The 27,161-nt window shown below is 46.6% G+C and overlaps 1 protein-coding gene across 2 annotated transcripts; it reads left to right on the top strand.

Moving 5' to 3' along the window:
* Window positions 1-4,418: 4,418 nt before the first annotated feature.
* On the top strand, window positions 4,419-21,753 carry TRNAU1AP (tRNA selenocysteine 1 associated protein 1). Of its 2 annotated transcripts, none has more exons than XM_056846748.1 (9): window positions 4,419-4,572; window positions 6,409-6,506; window positions 9,997-10,096; window positions 11,627-11,679; window positions 12,657-12,788; window positions 13,420-13,539; window positions 17,666-17,828; window positions 19,743-19,776; window positions 21,609-21,753. In XM_056846748.1, exons 1-9 carry the CDS (start codon window positions 4,546-4,548, stop codon window positions 21,740-21,742), a joined length of 861 nt encoding a protein of 286 aa, XP_056702726.1. In that variant the 5' UTR covers window positions 4,419-4,545; the 3' UTR covers window positions 21,743-21,753. The 2 variants fall into 2 exon arrangements, with proteins under 2 accessions (XP_056702726.1, XP_056702725.1); XM_056846747.1 differs by having other exon boundaries at window positions 21,591-21,753.
* The last annotated feature ends 5,408 nt before the right edge of the window (window positions 21,754-27,161 follow it).

Below are 27,161 nucleotides of genomic sequence, written 5' to 3'. Positions count from 1 at the left end.
GTGGATTTGATCAAGGCTGATTCACACATTACAGAGTCCACAAGGCCTTTCAAACAGATGTGTTCTTGGAATTCTGTGTTTCCCTAACACAAACAGGCACAACTCTGGTTGGAACCATAGTGTGTGGAAAGAAGGGTCTTAAGCCTTCTTCCTGCACCATTTTTCCAACCTGTATCGGCCCCAGGGAGGTGCTATTTGCACCACTATGGAAACTTACTGGGCAAATCATGGCTCCCTGCGGGAGCATGATTCAAATTTGGCCGCACACAGCTTTTGAAGTGCTTCAGGATGGCTATTTCTTCAGTTAATTGTCCAGAGCAACAATACCAGCAACTAAGGTTGACAAAATAATCTTGGCAAGAGCCAAACTCAGAACTACTTCAGTTATAAGCAAGATACACTTTGCAAGACCTGAGCTGCCAGGTCAAGCCAGGATCTGCTAGATCAGAGCTGCTAAGTTACAGATGTGACCACAACCAGAAAGAAAATTACAAATAGGGTTCACGCATGTTGATTACCAGAACCAGAATCAGCTAGTCTCCTACCACAGTTGTCTAATGAAAAAACAAAAATCCATTTGTCTAACATGCTGTAGTAGTAGTAGTATAATTTATTGCGGTCATTGACCAGTATTACAGAGTTAAAACATTGTTAAAATAATTATTCGATACAACAAAAAATGGCTACATGTTCTTTTGAATTAATCAAAGGGTTTCAAACTGCATCAACTTTAGTATCGTTTCCCCGTGTCTTACATATTCCAAGACAGAATTTAGCTACTTGTCTGGATACACAGTAGTTTTTAATCAGACAACAGATATTCCAATTTAGCCACATCGGATTCATCAAGAAACTAGGGTCTCGTGTCAGTATTTAGCCTTAGATGGAATTTACCACGCGCTTTGGGCTGCATTCCCAAGCAATCCAACTCCTAGAAGACCGGTGAACCTTATCTGATCTGAGGTCATGGGGAGAGGCAGGGGGGGAAGGAAGAGGGAGGCAGAGGTGATGGGTGCCCGGGCCCTCTCCCTGCCCCCCCCCCGCCTCAGCGGGCGGTGGCGGGGTAGGATGGCACCGGTCGAGCCCGGGAGTGCTGGGCCCACACAGGCAGCGCTGTGCGTCCACAGGCCCTCCTGGTTGCCACCCTGGCTGCCAGCCGACTACTGCTGCGCCAATGAGGGCGCCAATGTGCACCTCCCCACATGCGAGGGTAGCCCCATCCACGCGCCAGTGGCACAGCAATCAGGAATGAGCCTCCCCAGAAGAGGCGCTCATGGAGAACCTTGGATCTGCCTTTGGGGGGATGGGGGGCCGCTTCCATGGAGGGAGGGCGCCCACAAGGATTCCCAGCCACGCGCTGGATGGACCCATGCCTGGGTGGGAGGGCAGCCGGCCATTGCAGGCAGGCAATTGATCTGGAGGCAATGCTCAGACAGGCGTAGGGAGGAACCAGCAGCCCCAAGTACGTTTGATGCAATTCACATTGATTCTCGCAGCTAGCTGCATTCTTCATCGAGGCAGGAGCAGAGTGATGCATCGCTCAGGGTTGTACGGTTTTGGCTTTTCGTTTTCTCGCGCAGAGGGGGGGAGGACCCTTCCGTCCTTGCCTGGAGGAGAACCCCCCCCCCACCGGCCTCAGGCGCTCAAGTGGTCCCGCCGGCACCAGGGGTCTCTCCCCTCTGGGTGGGAAAAACAGACACGTGTGGGAGGGGTTACTCGACACACCGCGCAGCACATGGGACAGGATGCTCCGGCGCTGCCCTGCTGCCTCCTCCCGTCTGGCCCACCGCGTGTGGCTGGACTGCAGTCTTTGAACCTCCCCTGTGGAGGGCGCCAGGTACCCCGCACTGGGTACTTTTTATCTTAGCAAAGCCTATTTAAAACTAACGATTACAAGTTTCTCATACGTATGAATATCTTTTGACCCTCAACCAATACTCCCATTCTTGAATCATATGTGAATTGATTGCGGGTACTCTCTCCCGGCTCTCTCCTTCTGGGAGGTGCCCAGCCCGCAGAGGGTTGCCGGAGGTCGGGCCTGAATGCGGACCCGAGGGAGAGCCCGAGGGGAGCTGCCGGCTGCAGCAGGGATCGGCGCACGGGCGGGCGGCGGTGGGAGGGCAGCTCTCGAAATCCCCGCTCCTGAAAAAAATCTCCCTGCGGGAAGGCAAAAGCTTCCGGAGGGGACGGCGGACTAGCTAGGGCAAAAACGCATGGTCGCTTTATCCTCCTTTAATCCCTGTTTCAGCCAGGATTCAGCCTGGATCGAATGCATGCATTTCGCCTAATGTGCGTTCGATCCTGGCTAAAACAGGGATTAAAGGAGGATAAAGCGACCGTGCGTTTTCGCCCTAGGATGCTCCCGGACCCGTCGCGCGGTCTCTAGGCCCCCTCGCGGACTTTCGCGCCACTGCAGCCTGTGCAGGTAGACCTGGCCGCAGGCCCGGACTCTTATCGATTCCCCCCTCCCCACCCCCAGCGTCTCCAGGTAGAAATGGCCTCTGGAGGGGGGGGGGTGTTCCAACCGTGGAGCTCCGAAGGGGCGGGGGAAGCCCGGCGGAGGGGAACAGTTGCTGGACCTGACCAAAAAGGTCATAGGAGATGTTACAGCACAGATAAACAGAACCTCCCCGGTTCTCTGCCCCCCTGCTCTCTTTCACTTTGCTCCATCTAGGCTACACATGTCTCATAGGGTTGCCAGGTCCCTCTTCGCCATTGGCGGGAGGTTTTGGGGGCAGAACCTGAGAAGGGTGGGGTTTGGGGAGGGACTTCAATGCCATAGAGTCCAATTGCCAAAGTGGCCATTTTCTCCAGGTGAACTGATCCCTATCGGCTAGAGATCAGTTGTAATAGGAGGAGATCTCCAGTGGGTACCTGGAGGTTGGCAACCCTACCTGGAGGGTTTTTGATGCCATCTTCTGGGCATGGAGTAGGGGTCACTGGGGATGTGGGGGGGAGTTAACTGTCAATTTCCTGTATTGTGCAGGTGATTGGACTAGATGGCCCAGGTGGTCCCTTCCAACTCTATGAGTCTATGACGTACATTCCAATGCCTCTAATGAAGTGAGCTCTGACTCACAAAAAGCTTACCTGGAATACTTTCTAGTCCTTCAAGGTGCTTCGGGACTTTTTTCCAATTTACTTCTTCACTGTACACATATACTTTCTCTCCAGAACTACATTCCCTACGAGGAGACTCATATTCATTCACACATAGCCATTGCTTAGATGGCTTCAGCATCTGGCCCGATCTTTAGCCTGGTTTACACGCGTGGTAGAATCCTAAGGGGATGGAATGTACTGCACCACATCAGACTGCAGGTGGAGTTAATGCTCCCCTATGTAAACGCTCCTTAAAAAACTACACACTGTGGAGAAACGTTCTAGCTTAGCCCTTTGCAGGATGAGTTAGATTTTGATTTATAGACAATTATTAGTGTGCGTTTTTTTGGGGGGGGGTCATTGAAAAAAATATGTAAACCTGTCCTGAAGTCTCAAGCAGTGCAATCCATTCTACCATCTCAGCATCCACCTCATTCTGGTGCACCTGTAGATTTTCTTTCTTTCTTTCTTTCTTTCTTTCTTTCTTTCTTTCTTTCTTTCTTTCTTTCTTTCTTTCTTTCTTTCTTTCTTTCTTTCTTTCTTTCTCTCTCTCTCTCTCTCTCTCTCTCTCTCTCTCTCTCCTGCACTTGCCTTTTCTTTCTTCTGTCGTTCCTCTTTCCCCCCTTGTCTGCCTTTATTCCATCCTTTTCTTTCCTGCTTTCTATCTTTTTTCTTCCCCGTCTGCCAATTTTCCTTCCTTTAATTCTCTTGTCTTTTTTTCTTGTTGTTCCTTTTGTCATCTTTTTTTCTTCTTCTTCCCTTCACCCTTGTTCTTTCCTTCGTTGCCATTCGTTCTTTTTTTTCCCCTTGTCTTTTTCTTCCATCCTTTTCTATCCTGCTTTCTATCTTTTTTCTCCCCAGTTTGCCAATTCTCCTTCCCTTAATTCTCTTGTCTTTTTTTCTTGTTGTTCCTTTCGTCGTCTTTCCCCCCCCTTCTTCTTCTTCCCTTCACCCTTGTTCTTTCCTTCCTTGTCATTCGTTCTCTTTTTTTCTCCCCCTTGTCTTTTTCTTCCATCCTTTTCTTTCTTGCTTTCTATCGTTTTTTCCCCTTCTGTCAGTTTTCTTTCCCCTCCCTCACCTTCCTTCCACCTGTCATTCGGGCTTGTCCCAACCGTTATCCTTCCTCACCCCACCCCCCCGCCCAACGGCCGTCCGCCTCAGGCTGCCATTGCTCCTCCCCACGTCCGGGGTCGCTGTGGGCGCCGTTCGAGGCCTACCTCCAGCCGAGGCCGCCCGTTCCTTCGCTCCCTCCCTCCTTCCGTCCGGCGGCGGCGGCGGGGAAGCAGCGGCCGCCTCCGAAGGGAGCGAGCGCCGGAGGGGAAGTCCAGGGGCCGCGGCGCTGGAGAACCCCGTGAGGACGAGGCGGAAGAGGCGGCGGCGGGGCTGAGAAGGGAGGCCTCCCCGTCGCCCCTTCCCTCCGCCGCCCTGGGCCGCGGGAGCAGCATGGCCGCGAGCCTGTGGATGGGCGACGTGAGTGTGGCCGAGAAAGGCGGCGATAGGGGACCCCCCCCACACACACACGCGCACACACGGCTGGGCAAAAGCTGGCAACATCCGGGGCATTTCGCCCTGGGGTGAGGGGGCTCAGTTGGGGGCCGCGATCGTCCTCTCTCTTTCGGCCCCCTCTGACGGGCAGTTGGTTGGCTGGCGGAATTCCCTGCCACAAGATGGCTTCGGGAGGAGGGCTTCAGGCCAGCCTGATGCTCTGAGTTTAGAGGGGGGGGGAGCGGAGCCTCCAGTTACAGAGGCAGCCTACCTTCTGAATCTAATTCACAGTGGGTAGCCGTGTTAGTCTGTCTGCAGTGGTAGAAAAGGGCAAGAGTCCAGGAGCACCTTAAAGACTAACAAAAATATTTTCTGGCAGGGTATGAGCTTGTATCTGAAGAAGTGAGCTGTGGCTCACGAAAGCTCATACCCTGCCAGAAAATATTTTTGTTAGTCTTTAAGGTGCTACTCGACTCTTGCTCTTTTCTACCTTCTGAGTGTTAATTGTTGTATTGCGGCCGGGGAGAGCTAGGGTTGTCGTCTTGCGGTTGGGAAGTTCGTGGAGATTTTGGGGTGGGACCTGGGCAGGTTGGGGTTTGGGGAGGAGAGGGACCTCAGCGGGGTATAAAACTAGAGTGTGTCCTCCGGCACAGCCATTTTCTCCAGGGGAACTGATCTCTGTCATCTGGAGATCAATTGTAATTCCAGGAAATCTCCAGGCCTCAGCTGGAGGTTGGTGACCCTAGTGGGAGCTGTTACCTTCCTGCCTTGTATTTATTTTTATCCTTTCCCTTTCAGGCTCACCTGCATGATTCTTTCCTCCTTGTTGAATAAAATGGACTAGTAAAGTTTGTTCTAGCATAAGTTTTTGTGAGTCAGAGCTCATTGTCAGATGCCGGTGGCTGTTTCGAACTGGCCTCTTAGCATCTCCCCGCTTTAACTTTTCTACCACCTGATGTAAATATATCTGCAATGAGTGGTACTCTTGATTTGCTTGAAGAAGTGAGCGCTGACTCGTGGAAGTTCATGCTGGAATTAGCTGTGTTACTCTTTAAAGTGCCCCTGGCCTTATGTTTGTTGCTGCTGCTGCAGACTAACAGAATGACACATCTGGAACTATTCTCCATTGTGAACTTCCATAAAAGCATCTGCTAGGCCTAGTGGGAAGGGGGAAGGGTGCTGTATTTAATGGAACTTTTGATATTGGTCAGAAAAGCCAGTGTTACCTAATTGTCAGAATGTTGGACTAGGATCTGGGAGGCTTGGGTTCAAATTCTTAGTCAGCCATGATTATCACCAGGTACTATTGAGCCACTCATGCTCTCACTCATCCTGGTCTAACATACAGGGCTGTTGTGAAGGCAATACGGGGGAGAGCCAAATCCTATGTTGAGTTGGTTTCAGCAGGCTTAGATTGGAGTAGCTTTGCATAGTATTTCACCGTTGGCTATAATACCCAGTAATTTATTTATCGCTGTGGCATGTGAACTCTGGTTTTGCCAGAAACCACAGAACTTCCTCATACTGTCATTCCATCTGCTCTTTTCTGCTTACCCCTCAGCCACGTTTGTGGTGCTTAGGAGTGCCAAACCTCTGTAGTTCATCCGACTTTTCTGCCCTGCCTTTCCAGTCATCTTCAAAGAGTCAGACTTTGGCAAACTTCAACAGGTGTACCCATGCATGCCTTTTTAGACCGTGGTGCCTGAAGGTTTAGCACTGCTAGACCGTTTTGAATGAAGCCTAGCTGTTGTAACAGTACAATTTTCCGTGCTTTGCTCTGTTAGCTTTCTCTGTCTCATTTTATTTATTTATTTTCTTTAGCTGGAACCGTATATGGACGAGAACTTCATTTCAAGAGCTTTCGCCACGATGGGGGAGCTTGTTCTGAGTGTCAAAATCATTCGGAATAGATTGACAGGGTATTAATTACTTTCTATTTTATTTACTACCCGGTTAATTAGAGATGTGATGTTTTCCAGAACTGCTGAAGCCTGGAGAAAAAAGTTAAAATGCTGGCGGTGGGGATTGAAATATATGCAATTTTTAGTTTTGTATCATAAAGTAATGTTACTGCTTTAACAACATAAAATTTGTTATTGTTCATGTAACATATACAGTTGTACTATTTGGATTCTTTTAACTTGGGGGGGGAGATAATAGAGGTGTACTGAATTATGCATGGGGCAGAGAAAGTGGATAGACAGAAATTTTTCTCCCTCTCCAAAAATACTAGAATTTGAGAGCACCCACTGAAGTTGATAGACAATACATTCAAGACAGACAATAAGAAGTACTTCTTTACTCAACGATTGATTGAAATGTGGACTTCACTGCCAAAGGATGTAGCGATCGCCGCAAGCACAGGCTGTTACCGCACTAGGTATTCCCAGCGATGTATCAAGAGTTTGGAAATGTTATAAAAAACATCGCTTTAAAAGGGTTTTTGGATGCCACGGCTAAAAAATGGTTGGAAGACGTCTTCACAGCTAAAGGGGCTAAACAAAGTGCGAACAGTATTTTTTATAACATTTTCAAACTCTTAATACATTGCTGGGAATACCTAGTGCGGTAACAGCCACAGATGGCTTTAAAAGGAGATTAGATAAATTTGTGGAGGATAGGTCCATCAATACCTATCAGTCGTGGTGACTAAAGGGAGTCTCCACAATCAGAGGCAGTGCTAGGAGGCAATATTGAAAGAAGGCCTTGGTCTCTGTGACCTGTCTGTTAGCCCTCCCATGCAACTGGTCAGTTTCTGTGTTAGACAGGATGTTGGACTGAATAGTCCACTGGTCTGATGCAGCAGAACCCTTCTTCTAATATCTATGGACAAATGTTAAACCATGCTTGAAGCCAAAAATGCCTTTGTGTAGGAAGTGATCTGCCTTTTCAATTCCATCACAATATTATCTAAGACCAAAGGTGGGTATGAACGGCTCCTTCCATAGTCAGTCTTACAGGAGCCAAAGGTAGAAATATGCAGATATAACACCTTGGGTGAAGTCTAAATGCTCTCCCCTGTGCACCTCTGCTTGTCCATTGCAAAAGAGCCACATTTTCTTCATGTGACAGACCACAGTACCTTGTGAGCTGCTGCTACAGATGACCCCAGCCTTTGGGAGAAATGTGTAGGGAGATGGAGTCACTGATGCTGCTAATTGGAGATTAAAATCCTCCACATGAGAGCAGAGCTCTGCCATAGAGTGACTGGATGCCAGCCCTCCTTTGTACACCCCTGTGTTATAACTGCCTCGTTTACAAAACTGACCAGTCTTTTGTATCCATGTGGGCGGATCCTGTGACTTTTTCCTGCTAAGTTTTTCCTCTGATGGAGAAAGACTTCCTTTATTGAAGGAGAAATACTTGGCGCGGGGGCGGTCACAGGATCCAGTTTAGTGTAAAGGAATTACAGGATCCAAAGGAATTGCAGGCTTATTTCATTTTTCAGGAGTATGTGAACTGAGGGCCTGAGATAAGGGTCAAGAAGAAGTGTTCAGTGTCTTGAATGTGATATTTATTGTAGTTAAAATATTTCTATGCCCGTGTTTCTTCTGAGCACCTCGGGGCCCTAGGCAGGTACCAACACTAGTTGGTTTATGTTGCCTAATAATCACAATAGCCAGCTCTGTGTTAGATGGAATGAGTCATTGTTTAAAACACTGGACCATTATTTGATTGATTCTGATTGGAATTTGCCTGCCTTTGTCATCAGCTTCCCAAGTCATGTTTCCAGATGAGATGACCTGGAAGGATCATTTTTTTAAATGATCCATTCTTAAAGACGCAGGCAGACCTTCTTGTTGTTTTTAAAAACTTTTCTTTCTAACTTTGAAGGCTAAACATATTCTCAATAGGTAAAATTCTCAGGATTCCCAAAAATACATCAAGAGTTGCTTGTCTCCACTTTTTAAGCAGTGCTGATTAGCTGGGCTCTTGTGAAAGACCTTTTCATGTCAACACAGGTTTACGGACTGCAAGCAGATCTTCTAATTAACTGTTATTAGCATCTGTCCCAGTTGCTGTGTAGTTTATTGGCTACATAGGCAACTCCTTGTAGATTGAGCAACTGTCTTTTAGTATATGTTATCTGCATTGTCCACAGCAGGGGTCCCCAACTTTTTTGAGCCTGCAGGGCACCTTTGGGAGGAGGCGGTAAGCAGCACCCCAAAATGACTGGCACAGGAGGTGGTGTGAAACCCAAATGGCTGCTGCAGGAGTTGAGCCAAATGCAATATTTCCCTCCTTGCGTTTCAAAATAATTTCTAATAGGGAGTAAAAAGAAATGAAGCAAAGCCCAAAGGGATGGGAAGAAAGGAGAAAGAGAAGGGGGAATGGAACAACGCACTGACTAAGGAGAGTCTGGGTGCTTACCAGGTCTCCAATGGCTGCAGGTGCTATTGCAGCCATGGAAAACTATCTCCTTTGAATGAGAGGAGCCAATAACAAGCCCTACCTTACAATAGCCCTGCCCCTTTCTGAAAAGCTCACTGGATGCCAGGGAAAGTACTAGTGAGCACCCATGAGCATCATGTTGGGGAGCCCTGGTCTATAGTTCCCCACAGAACATCCTGATGCTTCTGCATCCATGGCTGTGTATGGAGCTTTCAAGGAGTTCTAGGTGGCAAAAGTTTTTTAAGAAATGCACTTCTTTTTGAAATTGAAGCAAATTGGAAAGTGGGATCCGAGAGCCTTATGTTGACAATATTCAGGCGTCATGAATAAATCAAGGCTGTTTTCGTGATGACAACCAGACAGGAAGCCCTGAGTCTCACGGGTGCTCTTTCCTCACATATGGTGTGGAAACCGAAGACTTCCTAGTTAGTTACAAAACTGCAGTATGTTGTGACATCTGAGTAAGCCAACACCGCAAACCTTGGATTGTGCTCGTCTCTGAATACAACCAACATGAGAGCAAAATTATTTCAGAGCCATTCTGAGCCTGATCATCATTTGTTGCAAGGGGGGAAAGAGGGGCTTGGATTTGGGGTAATGTCTAAAGTAAATTGACCCCTTTTTAGCCCTTTGGCCACATCCTTTGTATCTGAAGTATTCTGTTTTGTTTATTTTACTTTACTTATCTTGCTGTGACTCGGAGGATTACAATGGAAAACAGTGCAGTAAGAACAGTATAATATATTCAGCCAACAAAATTAAGGAGGATTGCATTAAAAGCACAGTTTGATGTAGACATTAAAGCAGGATTACAAGATTTAAGAACTATGTTGTGAAACATATTGCATACAATAAACAGTATAATAAAATTAGACTACACAATTAGAGAACAGCGCAGTTAGCATGACACAATAAATACAATGAGGACTGCCTTAAATCCACAGACATCCATCTACAACTTTTCCTACCAATGCCAATTTTAAGCCTGAATCTTACAAGATGTTTCTTTGTTTCCAGGATTCCGGCAGGCTACTGCTTTGTAGAATTTGCTGATCTAGCCACTGCTGAAAAGTGTTTACATAAAATCAACGGCAAACCTCTTCCTGGTGCCACACCTGTAAGTAAATTAAATAATTGAGGATCAGGGTGAAATTCTGTGCACGCTTGGTGGCAAGTCCTACTGAACTCCATATAGGCGCCTGTTTGCCCAGACGTGGGGATGGCACGAATAATCCGGGGGGGGGGGGCGGGGAATGGATGGAGCTTTCTTACAAGTGAGGTAGCCAGAGCAGTTGCATCTAAATAAAATTTAAGAACATTAAAACTTCCATCAAGTGACAGTCCTGTGCCCCTTCTCCAAATAAGCAGGTGTCATGATGGTCTGATGTACTGGATAAGAGCATGAGCTGTAAGTAATTCAAACCCATGGGGATACTTGCCGTAATCTTTCTGAATAGCATTTGGCTAACCAATTTCTTTCAGCCTCAGCTCCCTCCTTAGTTTGGGGATTATAATACTGGCTGTACGGACCTGTAGTACCAGTTAGAGTCGGGAATAATTATGTGATCCCTGGGGGTAAAGGGAAGATGACTGGGGAAGGCACTGGCAAACCACCCCGTAAACAAAGTCTGCCTAGTAAACATCGAGATGTGACGTCACCCCATGGGTCAGGAATGACTCGATGCTTGCACAGGGGACCTTTACCTTATTAATCAGGTGCTTAGGAGAAAGCACTTTGCACAGGAGGGGATCATGGCTGAATGGCAGAGCCTCTGCTTTGCATACCAAAGGTCCCACGTTCAGTCCTTGGCATCTCCAGTAATAAAGGGCTAGGTAGTTGGTAGATGCCCAAAAGCTTCTTCTTCAGACCCTGGAGAGATGCTGCCAGGAAGAATAGACAATACTAACCTCTTCAGACAAAGGATCTGATTCGGAATAAGGCAGCTTCATGTGTTTATTTATTTTATTTATTTACTTTATTTATATTTATATCCCACCTTCCACCCCAGTGGGGACCCAAGCAGCTCCATGTTACCTCACAACAACCCTGTGAGGTAGGTTAGGCTGGAAGCATTCGACTGGCCCAAGGTCACTCAGCAAGCTTCGATAGCACAAGTGGGAACTCGAACTTGGATTTCCTAGATCCTTGTCTGACATTTCAATCACCACATCATGTTGGCTCTTTTGCAGAGCAGTGTAACTTCCAGGGTACCTCTCAAAGCCCACTGAGCAGTGCAGCTATATACCTCTTGACTAGACGTACCTTGAACTTCATTGCCCTGTTTCAAATTTTTACAGCTGGGAATGCCCTCTCGGCTCCTTTTTCAGGTCCAGGGATCAGAAATGGTTTTCAACAGCTGTATTGTTGTGAAAGTATCTCTTCCTAGAAGCCTAAGCCCTTGAGTGTTTAGGAAGAGCAGCAAGACGGTGGCCTGAATCCAGCCTTTGTTTTCTGCCAGCGAGTGGATTTTCTTTTAGGTTCCACCTGTCCAGAGTGCTGTTGTTATTTTGCTTCATTTATATTGACTTTTAAATTGAGTTGTACATCCCATCTTTTGATATATATTTGATATATAGGATCATAGGTATGTACTGAGCGGGAGTGCTGGCGTACCCGTTATCAGCTTCTGCTTTGTTTTGGTTTCAGACAAAGCGATTTAAATTAAACTACGCAACATACGGAAAGCAGCCAGATAACAGGTAAGCCAAATACTATATCTCTATATTATATTTTTATTCCTCTTGTCCTTGAAGGAGTTCAGGGTGGTATACATGCTTTGTTTACCCAAATGGAAAATTATCCTGAGTGTAAGATGATCCCCCACACACAACAAAAAGGTTATATAGGAGAATATATATTGTATATTGCTGTAACTTGTATGTAAATTTAAGATAACCCTTTTTCCTTTTTTTTCTTGAAAGTACACCTGGAAAAAACAACAACCCTAGTCTTCCCTTTAGTTAACCAGGGTAATTTTCTCAGTCTTCGTAGAACAGTTCTGTGAGGTAGGTTTGATAGAACGAGAGACAGAGAAATAGGGCCAGAGTCACATACAGAGATCCATAACTGAGTGGACTTGCCTGAGTGGTGTAGTGGTTTGGAGCAGTGGACTCTGATCTGGAGAACCGGGTTTGATTCCCCACTCCTCTACATGAGCAGTGGACGCTAATCTGGTGAACTGGATTTGTTTCCCCACTCCTCCACATGAAGCCAACTGGGTGACCTTGGGCAAGTTACAGCTCTGTTAGAGCTCTCTCAGCCTCACCTACCTCACAAGGGTGTCTGTTGTGAGCAGGGGAAGGTAAGGTGATTGTAAGCTGGTTTGAGTCTCCCTTAAGTGGTGGAGAAAGTCGGCATATAAAAACCAATTCTTCTTCCCCGGTCTTATTCCAACACTCTTAACAACTACACAAGTTCTCATTATGTGCATTAAAGAAGTGTGGCGCTGCTTGGTATTTTGCAAGTAATCCTTTGGTGGGGTGGGGAGTGTTGTAGCATGTATGTTGTCGACTTTGAGCCAAAACTGGTATGACCAAACGCTCAGACTTTGCCTGTAAAAAGTATGTGTGTTCCTGATTCAGAGGGGAGGTTCCACACCGTTTCTATAAGGGACATCAGGCTCCCCCTGCACTGTCCGTGGTTACGATTCCCTGACAATATATTCCTTTTTCTTTAGCCCAGAATATTCACTATTTGTGGGAGATCTTTCCCCGGATGTGGACGATGGGATGATATATGAGTTCTTCGTAAAAGTATACCCATCATGCAGGGGTGGCAAAGTTGTTGTAGACCAGACGGGTGTTTCCAAGTAAGCATTCTACTTTTTGCTTTTGATAATTGTGAGAGTTGCGGGGGGGGGCGGGGGCGGCTGGTTTTTCTTTTTGTCAAGTTGGGAAAGAAAAACGAGATCTGGGAAGACATAACTCCATAGTTTACAGCACTGGTAGAATCTATATTTTGTTTGTGTGAGAGCAAGAGATAAATATAGTAATAAATAAATGGCATTGGATCCTGCAAATCTTCTTGAAGGTTACGCAAGCTGTCCTCTGGATATGGTGGGTCTACATCTTAGTCCCAGAATTTTTTTTTTAAAAATGAAAGTCTGTCACTCTTTCTTTTCTGTCCTCCCTCATTTGACTTTAACTTGACACCACTTTTCCCAGGGTTAAGCCTGAAGCCTGCTTCACAACAGAATCTTGTTTTTTTTTATTTTTCAGTTGAGGGATCCTCCAATTAGAGCATGGATTCCTAGCTACCCAGGGTGGGTCTTCTCAAGATTGCTGGATTTTTCTTGAATTTGTATTTATCTTTTAAGGAATGTGCCAGGGATGAGATTTTAACAGGTCAGCCATTTGGAATGGAAAAAAATGATACTCTGACATTTTTGAAAGGCGATTTGTTACTCTTTCTTTAATACGCTGTTTCTGACTTTTGACCAGGGGCTATGGTTTTGTGAAATTCTCAGATGAATTGGAACAGAAAAGAGCGCTGGTGGAATGCCAGGGCGCCGTGGGTCTTGGTTCCAAACCGATACGCTTGAGCATTGCCATACCAAAAGCGTAAGTGTGTTAAGGTGTGAATGTTAACTTTTAAGTATGGTGGGATATGGATGCTGCTTTGGACATTTTTTGGAAAAGCAGGATACTGGTATCTTCAGTAAATGACAAATCCTAGTAATTTGTGCTGAAATCAAGTGTCGTTACTTAAGGCAAGGGTTCCCAGCTTGGAGCTCATAGGCACCATGGCACCTACCGACACCTTTCCTGGCACCTGCCAAGTGTTTTTTAGAAAACTGGTGGGGGCAGGTGAGGCTTTTGCCCAGCAGGGCTTTTGATTGCCTGTGCAGATTTTTTAAAAGCTGTTTGGGAAGTAGCTGCCAACATAGCTCAAGAATCTTTGCTGTGTGACTGAAGGTAAGCTGTGCATATTCAAGAAAATATTTTTAAACAATAGTTTCATTTTAAAAGGTGTCATGTTAAACAGAGCTTCTGCCTCAAATGTTGAAGACTTATTATTAATTACTATTAGAATTATGCGTAACCTCACTCCTTAATATTTCGTGGTGATGCCCCCCCCCCAAAGGGGCTCAAAGGCTCAAAAAATGTTGGGGACCCCTGACTTAAAGGAACAAGACACAGAAAGGAGATCTTCTCAGGAAGATGACAGGGGTCACTGGGTGTGTGGGGGGGAGGTAGTTGTGAATTTCCTGCATTGTGCAGGGGGTTGGACTAGAAGACCCTGGTGGTCCCCTCCAACTCTATGATTCTATGAATGGCCCTGAAGCTTATGAAAACACTCTAGCACTGCTGCACCCAGACATCCCAATTAAGTTGTTCTTGATGCAGCTTGTCTGGCACAGCAGAAGCTATAAATCCCAATTTGTCTGCTTCCTGTTTCGTCTCCCCCCCGCTTAATGGGAGGGAGGGCAACCTCAATATACAGCTGCCTTTGTGGCTAGGCAGATGCAAGGGTATGTACTGTTCGGCAAAGTCCAGCGTAATGTGGTGCTTAGAGTGTCAGACTAGGAGCTGGCAGACCCAGGTTCGAATCCCCACTCTGCCATGGAAGCTTGCTAAGTGACCTTGGGCCGGTCACTCTCCCTCAGCCTAACATATCTCTCAGGATCGTCGTGAAGACAAACGGAGGAAGAATGCTTTGGGGAGAAAAGCCTTGGTGTAGATATTTAAATAAACGGTGGTTTGGGAGATTCCTTATGTCCCAACAAATCACAGTTTGTACAAATTGTGGTTAACAAACCAGTTACAAACTCTTATTTGAATTCCTAGCTTTGCACTAACCAACCAATTGTGATTTGTTGAACCTTCTGCGTTTGGATATTGGAATTTGAAAAAAAAATTCAGTATATAAGCCACTGTTTATTTTGTCTGAACACAGCCTTAGAATCCTGTCTTGTGTAGGGTTGCTAACTTGTTCTTGGGAGCTTTGTGTGTGGGAGTGGGGAGGTGGGTCCAGTTCACCAGATTGGCGTCCACCGCTTGTGTGGAGGAGTGGGGAATCAGACCCAGTTCTCCAGGTTGGAGTCTGCTGCTCCAAACCACCGCTCTTAACCACTACACCACGCTGGCATGGCACCGTTGTTGTTTGTGCAGCAGATCCTTTTCAGAAATACGCTATCTCCATAAGCATCCAAGTGGAAGGACTCTGTGTCCCATCTGAGGGTCATTACCCATATGGTGAAGACCACTGGGGTGGAGTCATGATGCATACCTGTTCTTTCTAGGATCAGATGACCATGCCTATTATATTAGGTGCTGTGGAAGACTGGTGGGACGGAGCTGCTGCAGCTGTCTTGTTTGTGAGCTTCCTAGAGGCACCTGGTTGGCCACTGAGTGAACAGACTGCTGGACTTGATGGGCCTTGGTCTGATCCAGCATGGCCTTATGTTCTTATGAGCTCATGTCAATTGCTTTATTGATTGATTGGACTTACGGCCCACCCTCCCCGTTGGCTCAGCGGCTCACAGAATAATAAATATATGATAAATGTCATAAACATATAAACCAATTTGGATTAATTGGTTTATTAAAATAGTAAAATATAAAATAGAACATCAGATATTCCAATGGCGCTTAGCTTGTGATATGCTACAGAGGGCCCACGGTAGCTCAAATAAAATGCAATGCCCGCAAGGGAGAATGGATGCTTTCCAGGCCAGCTGGAGTAGGATAGAGAGGCCAGCATTAATGAAGAGACCGTTTAAGGTTTCCAGGGCAGCAATCTGTTGTTCAGCTACAGGAACGCCTTCCTCTGTTGTGCTGCAGAATTTCCCCCCATTCCTTTCCCTTGGGCACCGTAGCAGGCCGAACTTGCTTGGCTTTTTATGAAGCACAATTAAATAGGGCCAAGAAACATAACCACCACAGCTCCAGGGAGGGGATTGTTAAGGAGCCTTTTTTGCTGCCCTGAAGCTGTTAAAGCGACAGATGTTGTTTCTGGGTCATGTGTTGCAAAAAAGTATCATTAGTCCCACTGGATTTCTGGTACAGGAATCAGCGGAGACAGTGTTCCTTTCACTCTGTATGGAAAACCATTACAAACCTTATTTTTTTTTAAAAAAAAGATACTGTTGGGCTTAAAAACTGCTACGCCTCAGCTGAAAGGTTCCTCCTCTTCTCCCAAGGCTGATGGGGTAAGATGCTGTAATGTTGTGGCAAGATGCTTGTTGTCACATTTGCCAGTTGTTCAAGGGAGAGCCAGTGCGATGTAGGGTTTAGAGAGCCAGTCTAGGATCTGGGAGACCCAGGCTCAAATCCCCACTTTCCCATGAAAGCTCTCTGGGTGACCTTGGGCCTGTCATTCTCTTTCACCCTAACCTTCCTCAAATGGTTGTCGTGAGGATAAAATGGAGGAGAGGAGATTGATATAAGCTCCTTTGGGACTCTTTTGGGGAGAAAGGCGGCATATAAATGAAGTGAAGAACTAAACTCTGTACACCGCCGTGAGCCCTTTGAAAGGACAGGGATAAAAATGTAAAATATAAAAATAAAAGTGCAGATTCTTAGCTATTAAGCCCTCAGCCTGGGAACAGGGAATTTAAAAGGGCCACTTGAATCTGCCTGCCCACCAAGAATAAGAACTTCTTATTTTCTGGGCTTTACTCTTTGTATTTTGTGAGTGCCCTGTTATAGATTTGTCGTACAAAGTACCTTGTGAGCAGTTACATGGAGGAGCAGGGTTTTAAAAAAAAAATTTTTTTTCCTGGAAGACATGTGAAATCTCAGTTGGGCCAAGAGGTAGGAGGAGCTATGTCGGTGGGCAAGGAAAAGTTGGAAGGGTACTCTTGGGGGGGAGGGGAGAGAGTAGACAGAACACTAGGAAACCCAGGGAAAGGATAGGTAACAAGAATTCCAAAGTTTTGTTTTCTCCAGCAGCCTGTTTTTGATCAGGCACCCCTAGGAAGCTCATAACCATGGCTGGAAGATCAAGGCCCTGCTGTTGTTTCCTATCTTTTCCCCCACCCCAAATAACAACTCTTATTCTGAATGGTACTGCTTCTGAATGTGGACTTCTATAACACCATCCGGGCTATCATCTGTTGTGATAGATACATCCTCCATGGATTTGTCTAAATCCCCCTTCAAGTCAACTAAGCTGTTAGCTCTTCGATACATCTTACAGCAGTGAATGCCATACATTATCTCGCGAGGACATTTTTATCCCAGGAATTTGAACCCAGATCCTAGTCTTACACTCAAACCTCTCCACCACACTCAGTTAGTTACTGTAGTTTCTTTGGTCCACAAACTATCCTCAATCAATTTCATTGAGTGAATGAGTCCTGCTCTTAAAAGCTTGGATACAAGAGGAACAGAGAGGTATTGGAAAATAGTGTTGGAAACTAAGGACCATTGTGGAGGGAGACTACAAAGAATGGGGACTATCATACAAGGTGGAGGGGGGGAGTGTTGCTGGCAGGAAGTTGGGAGAGAAAGAAGGCTAAGAGCTGGAGTGGCCAAGGGCAGAGGGCAGAAACAGCTGGAGGGCTGGTCATGACTGTTGTACAAAATCAGTAATTATAAACCCAGATGTTTTCAAAATCCTCATTCCAACACCATACCTATCCCCAAGATTTTGTTGTGGATTAAATGGTCTTGCTTCTCTGTGCTTTTTTCTCCCTCTCTGTACGTATTCCAGTAAGTTTGTAACTTTCTTTTCTTCCCGAAGTAACCGGCTGAAGACAGTTGAATACAATCAGATGTACAACTATAACTACAACCAGTACTACCAGCAATATCAGAACTATTATGCCCATTGGGGGTACGATCAGAACACAGGCAGTTACAGCTACAGCTATCCGCAGTATGGCTACACGCAAAACACCATGCAGGTGAGGCGGAGTGAAGTGTTTTTGCAGCAGGCCAGCCTGGACATCGAGAAATTGTTAAAAATAGTTATGGTTAAGGCGGAATAAACAGGAGCTTTGTGGTACCCACGAGGCTAGCAGTTTTTACTCTAGTTTAGGTTTCTGTGGACTGGAGCCCATTTCTTCAGATGCATGTATCCACCCCACGTGAAGAAGGTGGGCTGTAGTCTACAGAAGCTGATGCTAGAGCAGGGGCAAGCTACAAGTGCTGGCCAACCAAAAAGGGAAGAAAGGTGAGGTTTGTACTTTGTCAGGCACGCCTGGGGCAAACCAAGCCCCAGCAGCATCTCAGAGATCCACCTTTGACTCAGCTGGTGGCTGCACCGGTCACAAGTCTTGCCCGCAACCTTCTCCTGTTCTGCTGGCCCCAGCAGTACTCCCAGTACTTTGGTTGCTTGAGCACCAAGTGCCTAGCAAAACCATGTGCCACTCTGCTCTTGGCGTGCATCCCAGGGGTGGCTACCCCTGTGTCAGGATAAAAGCTTCTTCGTTTTCGAGATGCTACAAGATTCCAATTTATTAATATTATTTTTGCTGCAATAGACTGTGGTCCCCAAACAGCATGTTAAACATCAGGATGAGAGTTTGGCAGGAGTCTTCTTGACTGCCAGTGCATACAGTGACATCATATAGGTGACATATGCTGTGATTCAGTGGGTTCAGTGTCAGATCAGAGTCTGAGAGACCCAGGAGACTGCTGGGAAGCCTGTGAATGGGCCAGACCCCCACCCTCAGGCTAACCTGCCTGTATACAGGGATCATTACCAGACAGGGGAAGCATCAAGGCAGCCAGTCACAGCAGACTGGGCAGGTGTTTCCATTCCATGCTGCGTTAACCCCTAACCCCAGGTGTGCAAAGATGCAGAGTCTCCCAAGTTGCTGAGGCACAGTTCCTTTCTTCTGCCTCTTGCAGTTATAGTATCGCCAAGAGGATGCCAGGAAGGCAATTTCCGCGCTCCTCGGCTTCCAACTCTGCCTCAAGCCCACCTCCCTTATAGCGGCCCTTTTCGGGTCCCACAGCAGCATGTGCAGTCACGCAACTCTCAGAACCTCCACTCTCATGTGCCTGTGTTCCCTTGGCCCAACCGTGTGGCCAGGCATGAGGAGATTAGGGTGAGGCCATGCTATCAGGGATGTGGAAGCACATCTTTTCAAGCTTCCGGTGACTCGATGTATGGTACTGGGACACAAGGACCTCTGTTTGTCCTCTCTTGGAGGGTGCAGCTACTGCCTGGGCCAGTGGCGGGTTCCTTGCATCACACTGCCTCACCGGATTGTTTTGAAGAAGAAGAGTTGGTTTTTATATGCCGACTTTCTCTACCACTGAAGGAAGCATAAGGGTACAATGGAGGAACACCGACCTCCCTGAGCAGGGTAAATGTATACTCAATAAAATAAACATGGCTACTTCCCTGAATAATAGAGGAGCATTATTTGCATGAATGCTCTAAGCGAATTCAAAGCTGTCCTTGCTGTAAATTCATTTGTAGTGATGGTTCAGGCAGCTTTTAAAATCTGAAGTAGTTGTATTTCTTGTAAAACCGTTTGTTAGAAGTGTGGCATAGAAACGTTTGCTTTCTGTCTTATTTCCCCCCAAAAAACTGGGCTAACATACATAGTAAAAATATGATGTATGGATCTACTTTGAAGAGCATTAATAGTAATGAATGGCTGGGCACGTGTATCGAATATGCAGAGGCTTCCTTCTGCTAAGCAAGGAGGTTCCCCTCTGATGAAGGGAGGCTTCTCACTTAGTGGGAAAGGGCCTTCTTAGCGTTTTGCCTGTAGCTATAGCCAATTCTGCAAGTTATGTACAGATGTAAAATAACACCCAACGCGCCTGATTCCTTCACCACTTTGTCATTCTTGTTCTTGCAGACCTATGAAGAGGTTGGCGAAGATGCGTTAGAAGGTAGGTTTGCTTATTTTAATTCAGTGTGTAGAGATAGCACTTGGCTTTCATCCGCTAACCCCCTAAAGGTAGCAGGGTGTGCTCCAGAGACATCCTGGAGCAGCAGAATGCTCTAGGAATACTGTCATGTTGATGAATAAATGGGGCATAGTGGGGGGGGGGGAGAATTTGGGATCCGCCAGAATCGGGTATGGTGTGTGTTTAGTTCTGAATTGGATTGGGTGCACCCCACTTAGCAGGCTTTACACTTTCACAGTGCCATGGGAAGCATAGTTGCACCCTTCTAATCCCGTTGATCTCAAGAGACTCAGAAGGTTGCAACTCTGCTTACCATGGCACTGTCGGGACAGGCAGGGTCTATGTTCTCCAGTGCCTAACATTGAGCTTGCAGGAATTTGACAGACACTGGGATTCACTACCTTCTCGTTGCTTTTAAAATTTTGATGTGATGGTGGTGGTGGAAAGTGCCGTCAAGTCCCAGCTGACTTATTGCAACCCCGTATGGTTTTCAAGGCAAGAGTCATTTGGAGGTGGTTTGCCATTCATTGCTTGCTTCCATGTGGGCTGAGAGAGTTCCGAGAGAGCCCAAGGTCACCCAGCAGGTTTCATGTGGAGGAGTTGGGAATTGAACCCGGCTCTCCATATTAGAGTCCGCCACTCTTAACCACCACACCATGCTGGCTCTCTTAATTTGATGGTAGGCATCCTGAATACCCCGGACTAGCAGCTAAACCTGAGTCAGTCACGGTTAGTACTTGGATGGTAGACCGACAAGGAAAAGCAGGGTTGTTATCCAGAGGCAGGCAATGGCAAACCACCTCTGCTCAGTTCTTGCCTTGAAAACCCTATGGGGGATTGCCATAAGTCGGTTATTATTATTATTAATAGTAATAATCCTTGCATTCTATTTGTGGGGACAAAAATCCCACTGGCCTTTCCCAGTTTGAACAGCTGTCAAGAGTCAGTAACGTAAGTGTGACCAAAGGAGCAGGTGGCAGGCAAGACAAAATGTTGTGCACTGAAAGTGTCTTGCTCATGGTCTGGGCGACACAACTGAACTCATAAGAACATAAGAAAGGCCATGCTGGATCAGACCAAGGTCCATCAAGTCCAGCAGTCTGTTCACCCAGTGGCCAACCAGGTGCCTCCAGGAAGCCCACAAACAAGACGACTGCAGCAGCAGCATTGTCCTGCCTGTGTTCCACAGCACCTAATATTATAGGCATGCTCATCTGATCCTGGTTGGTCCTCCTTGAATCTAAAAAAGGGCTTCGGAGTATCTCCATAACTGCTGACAGTAACTCCTTTTGTCAGAATGCTTCAAAGAGCCTGTATGGTGTGGTGGTTAACATGTCAGGCTAGGAATGTGGGAGACGAGGTTCAAATCCCCACTCTGCTATGGAAGCTTGTTGAGAGACGTTGGGCCACTCACACGCTTAGCCTGACATATGAATCCTCCTTATACTGAATCAGACCATTGGTCCATCAAAGTCGGTATTGTCTACTCAGACCAGCAGCAGCTCTCCAGGGTCTCAGGCAGAGGTCTTTCACATCACCTACTTGCCTAGTCCCTTTAACTGGAGATTGAACCTGGGACCTTCTGCATGCCAAGCAGATGCTCTACCACTGAGCCACGGCCCTTCCTACCAGACAGGTGAGGATAAAATGGAGAAAGACCTACACTTCTTTGGGTCCTCCTTGGGGTGAAAGGGAGGGCTTAAATGAAGTATGTAAACAAATGGCATTCAGACTCCCTCTCTAGGTTTGTTGAATTGAGACCCCCGCTTGCATCCACCCGAGATTCACTCATGTAGGCTTCCTTTCCTTTCCAGATCCAATGCCCCAGATGGAGGTGAGCGAAGCCAACAAGCAGTTTATGGAGCAGAGCGAGGAGCTCTACGACGCCTTGATAGAATGCCACTGGCAGCCTTTGGACAGTGTCTCTTCAGAGATCCAAGCCGTGTAAGGGCCCGTGTTAAGGATGCACCGTCTCCCAGCAAGAAGCCAGCGTGCCCCGGGGCCTCTGCCAAGCGCACGGAGCCAGCCGCTGCGAAAAGGGTTGGCCTCCCTTTCCTCTGGATCCCTCAGCTCGAGAACAGTACAGAGGAAGGCCCGTGGCACTTCCTGTACATGGCGAGTGGTGGAGGAGCATTGCGGTCACGCTTTTCTTCATGATGAAAATTTAGAACTGAAGACACTTAGGGGGGGGTTTGTTTGTTTTTTGGAGGGGGAGGGTTTGTTTTTTTTGTCTCGGAGCAGACTGTTAACACTTGTCGGAGTTGTAATTTATGAACCTTAAGAGGGAGGGAAAGATGATGTGGGAAAACTTTTACTTCATTGTACAATTAAAAAATATCTTTTCCACTGTAGGTAGGATGATGTGGTTATCCTCCTGTTGTACAGATGGGATTATGGGGCAAAGCAGGTGATGAGAGGAAATGCCCTGGGTGTTCAGTTTTCCTTGTTCTAGGCTCATAATTTGGTTGAAGCCATTAATGTATCAAAGTGTGTTGGAGGAGGAGACGGTTCCCTTTACCGGATGAGAGAGGGTGACTTTCATCTGATGATCGTATGTATGTTAGAAACCGCCTTAAACTGTATCAGCTGTATGTTAGAAACTGCCTTAAACTGCATCAGCTGAACGGGTCAGCCTAGCGCAGCATTATCTGCTCTTACGATTTATTGACTTCTTTGATACCCCACCTTTTTCGCCAATGGGGACACAAGGTGACTTACACCGTTCTCTTATTTGATCCTTAACAACAGCCCTGCGAGGTAGGCTAGGCTGAGTGTGCATGACCAGCTTCAGGGTCACAAAGTAAGCTTCCCTGGCAGAGTGGGGATTCAAACCTGGATCTTCCAGCTTCCAGTCCAACACTGTAGCCAGTATGCCACATTGGCAACAGTGCTTCAGAGCCCTGAGCTGAGAAGGGGCATCCCTAGCGCTGAAGGTGTCTGGTTGTCAAGCCGGGAGAGTGTCTGCCTGCAAAGCGTGTGCTCTGTGTCCATCGCGGAGTTCACAGCTCTTCTTGCAATGTACTAAGTCTTTCAGTCCGTTTTGCTCCAAATTGACTACACTAACTGCTGTGGCTCTTCAGGGTCCCAGGCAGAGGGCAGCCATTACCTAACCCCATCCGCGATTAGCAGATGGCAGGGATTGAACCTGGGTCCTTCCGCATGCAGAGCGTGGGCTCTGTCACTGGACCATGGCCATCCCCTTTGTCTAGGTCTGGTTACTTTCCAAATCATCAGTTGTGCGCATTTCGACCTGTTGTTTGCACATCTCGTACCCTTCTTCCGAAAGCCGGCAAAAGAGAGCCAGTGCCAAAAATCATTAGCACCTTTGGTGGGTTGGCCTTATGTGTCTCTCTCCCTTGTCGCCGGGTCCACAAAAGTGTGAAAATTGGAGGAAGGCTGTGGCTACTTTTGCAAATGGAATCTGGGAAGAGAACGCAGGAGGGTTGCAGAGTGGAAGCGGGCTTCACCCTGCCGCTGACATTGGAGGAAGAGGAGAGAGTTTGTGTGCCGCAGCCACGAACAGCCGTGTCACTTGCCTGTTCCAGAATCAAGAATACTTAGTGCTGAAGCGTTCATTTTGCAACACTCCCTCCATGGAAAAAATGGTGGGGATTGTGAATGCACCTTAGTTTGTACCTGTGGCCAAGGTGAGCTTTTTAGAGCTCTGTTGATTTCTAAATCTTAGAGGCAGTGACCCAAATACTAGTACAGTGGACGGATGTCATGTGAATAGGGTTCATGGAAAAGTCCTTCATTCTATTCCCTGTTGAAGAGTCTAAAATTTCTCTTCAGGTGCAGCTGGTTCCTGTTCCATTGGTGAGATATTTCTGATAAGCAGCATACTTTGTTTTATATTCATGAGTTCAGGAAAGGTGGCATTAAGTCTCAGACGCCGTATTGGTCTGCAGTAGAAGAGCAAGATTCAAGTCTGGTAGCATCTTAAAGACCAGCAAGATTTCCAGGGTATAAGATTTTGAGAGTCAAAGCTCCCTTCGCCAGATAAAAGTAGGCCTTATATTCCAGTCAGAAGGTGAGAGGGGTGTTTCAAAGATGAGACCTTAGTCTCTCCAGTTCTGTTGGCAGCACACAGACCAATACATCTACCCATACTGCCTACCCTTTATATAGGATGACTGTTTCCTGACAGTTTCAGGTGGGTAGCCCTGTTGGTCTCCAGTAGAAAAAAGGGATCCAAGAGGGGGATTGCTGGAGAGGATTGCTGGATCTGTTCACTCAGAACAATGGACCCCTCCACTCCTAAGGCTGAATGACATAGAATTCTTAACTCACTACAGATGTTAATTTTCTGCATTTCCTACCCCTAAACATTTCTCCCCCATATCTAATCAAGCGACATTTTGCATTGTACCTTTGCCTGCCTTCTTTGCAACATCCCTCTCACCTTCTGACAGGAATATAAGGACTCAGATCTCCATTCCTACTTGTATCTGACAAAGGGAGCTGTGCCTCTCGAAAGCTTGCACCCTGGAAATCTTGTTGGCCATTAAGGTCCTACTGGGCTTGAATTTAGCATTGTGTTAAGAAATGCATTCATAAGGGCAGATCCATCCAGCTTTTCTGCTGGTGAAAAAAAGAAGGGAAGGAGGAGGGATCCCATTGTGAACAACCAAAAGGCTATGGTGGGAATCATGGGACCTGCATGGATGAAAGGTGTATAATACAGGAACTGCAGTATGGGGGGAGACAACCAAAAAAGGTGGCTGGATTCAAGACATGGATTCTCAGCGGGGCCTACTTAAGACTGTCTTCGTATTTAAAAATAAATGGGTAGGCAGAAGACTTCATGCAAGATGATGCTAAAATTGTGCACCCTGATAGCAGTCGGCTTTGATGGCCACAAATCCATGTCTGGACAGAGAAGGTCCAAACGAACTCCTTTCAGTGGCAAAAGGGCAATCTTGAAATTCAGAAAACTCCAAGCAAGCCAATAATTCCTGATTCTGAAGCGACCAGAAGGTGGTGCTCTGAGACCTGAAGGAGGAAGCAAAGTTCCTGTGTTCTATGACTGGTAGTAGACACACTCTTCAAAAGGAGTATTTGCACTAGACCAAAGATGGGGCTGAATCAGCAGTGGTGCTCATTTTTTAGGGGGGGAGGGAGGACTGCACAAAATATGCAGTGAACTGTTTCCAGGACCTTCTCTGTGGCAAGGAATTCGAAACAAGCCATGGCTGTTGAACTCCATGCTGTTAAAAACATTGTACCAAAAATGCTGAATGTGCGTTTTGCTTCCACTTATCTTAAGGAGTGGCAAAAATCTAGGTAGTGCGTGCAAGCTCGCCACCAGCTTCTCTGGCCTGTTCCTCTGTTTTCAGACCGGGTATTCCCCATACCCTTTCAAATCTATGTTGCTTTAGGAACTAGAAAATTTTAAAAAATGTTCTGTACTCATCAGTTCCTGCTTTGCATTATGCAACTGCAGTATTGCAGGACAGCCACAGCTTGAATTAAAGTTGGTCTGCACATAGATAATTGTCTCTGCCTGCTCTTTATAAAAAATTTTATTTAGCTTTTGCTTTGTCTGAGAAGTCTGTGGAGCCCAGCCTAGCCTAATCTTGTCTAGATCTTGGAAACTAAGCAGGGTTGGCTACAGTCAGTACTTGGATGGGAGACCACCAAGGAAGACATGGGTTGCTATGCAGAGGAAGGCAATGTCAAACTGTCTCTGCTCATCTCTTGCCTTGAAAACCCCATGGTCCTGGGGTTGCTGTGAGTCTGTTGTGACTTCACAGCATACAGTTACAAGTCTGTGGATCCAGCACAATTCCAATAAATAAGCAGGTTAATAAACTTTATGGATGTGGATATGAAGCTTGCAGTTTCAATGTGCAGCAATCTTAGGAAAGTTATTCTCTAAATAAGTAGGATTTAACTCTCTCGACTTCTTACCCTGGCCATCTAATGACATAGAGAGCTAATGTCACTCTGTCTATAAAGGTGGTTTTTTGTTTTTACTGTTCAAAGAGTGTTCATAAGAACATAAGAAAGGCCATGCTGGATCAGACCAAGGCCCGTCAAGTCCAGTAGTCTGTTCACACAGTGGCCAACCAGGTGCCTCCAAGAAGCCCACAAACAAGACAACTGCAGCAGCCTTATCCTGCCTGTGTTCCACAGCACCTAATATAATAGGCATGCTCCTCTGATCCTGGAGAGAATAGGTATGCATCATGATTTGTATCCATTTTTATTAGTAGCCATGTATAGCCCTCTCCTCCATGATCATGTCCACTCCCCTCTTAAAGCCTTCCAAGTTGGCAGCCATCACCCCATCCTGGGGCAGAGAGTTCCACAGTTTAACTATGTGTTGTCTGAAGAAATCCTTTTAAATACTTCCACATATGCTTGTAAACTATGTGTTTTATCTGCACAAATGTAAACTCAATGTTACATTAGTTCAGCAAAACAGCACACAGTGAGGGAAAGAAGTATTTGATCCCCTGCTAAATTTGCCCGTTTGACGAAGAAATGACCAGTCCATAATTTTAAAGGTAGGTTTATTGTAGCTGTGAGAGACAGAATAACAACAGGAAAACCCCCAGAAACCCAGAAGACAAAAGTCAGAGACTGATGTGCATTATAATGAGTGAAATAAGTATTTGATCCCCTGTCAACCAGCCAGGTTAGGGTTAGGGTTCTGCTGTCGACAGAAGCAATCAATCCATCAGATTCCAAACTAGCCACCATGACCAAGACCAAAGAGCTGTCCAAGGATGTCAGGGACAAGATTGTAGACCTGCACAAGGCTGGACTGGGCTACAAGACTATTGCCAAGCAGCTTGGTGAGAAGGTGACAACCCTAACCCTAACTGTCAACCTCCCTCGGTCTGGGGCTCCATGCAAGATCTCATCTCGTGGAGTTGCAATGATCATGAGAACGGTGATGAAGCAGCCCAGAACTACACGGGGGGAACTTGTCAATGATCTCAGGGCAGCTGGGACCATAGTCACCATGAAAATAGTTGGTAACACACTACGCCATGAAGGACTGAGATCTTGCAGAGCCCGCAAGGTCCCCTTGCTCAAGACAGAACATGTACAGGCCCGTCTGCAGTTTGCCAATGCACATCTGAATGACCCAGAGGAGAACTGGGTGAAAGTGTTGTGGTAAGATGAGACCAAAATCGAGCTCTTTGGCATCAACTCAACTCGCCCTGTTTGGAGGAGGAGGAATGCTGCCTACGACCCCAAGAACACCATCCCCACCGTCAAACATGGAGGGGGACATATTATGCTTTAGGGGTGTTTTTCTGCTAAGGGGACAGGACACCTTCACTGCATTGAAGGGACGATGGACGGGACCATGTATCGTCAAATCTTGGGTGAGCACCTCCTTCCCTCAGCCAGGG

This window comes from Euleptes europaea, chromosome 3 (genome assembly GCF_029931775.1).
Source record: "Euleptes europaea isolate rEulEur1 chromosome 3, rEulEur1.hap1, whole genome shotgun sequence".
Lineage (NCBI taxonomy): Eukaryota > Metazoa > Chordata > Lepidosauria > Squamata > Sphaerodactylidae > Euleptes > Euleptes europaea.
Note: the sequence above shows the minus strand (reverse complement) of the source record. Positions and strands in the feature narration are given on the sequence as shown.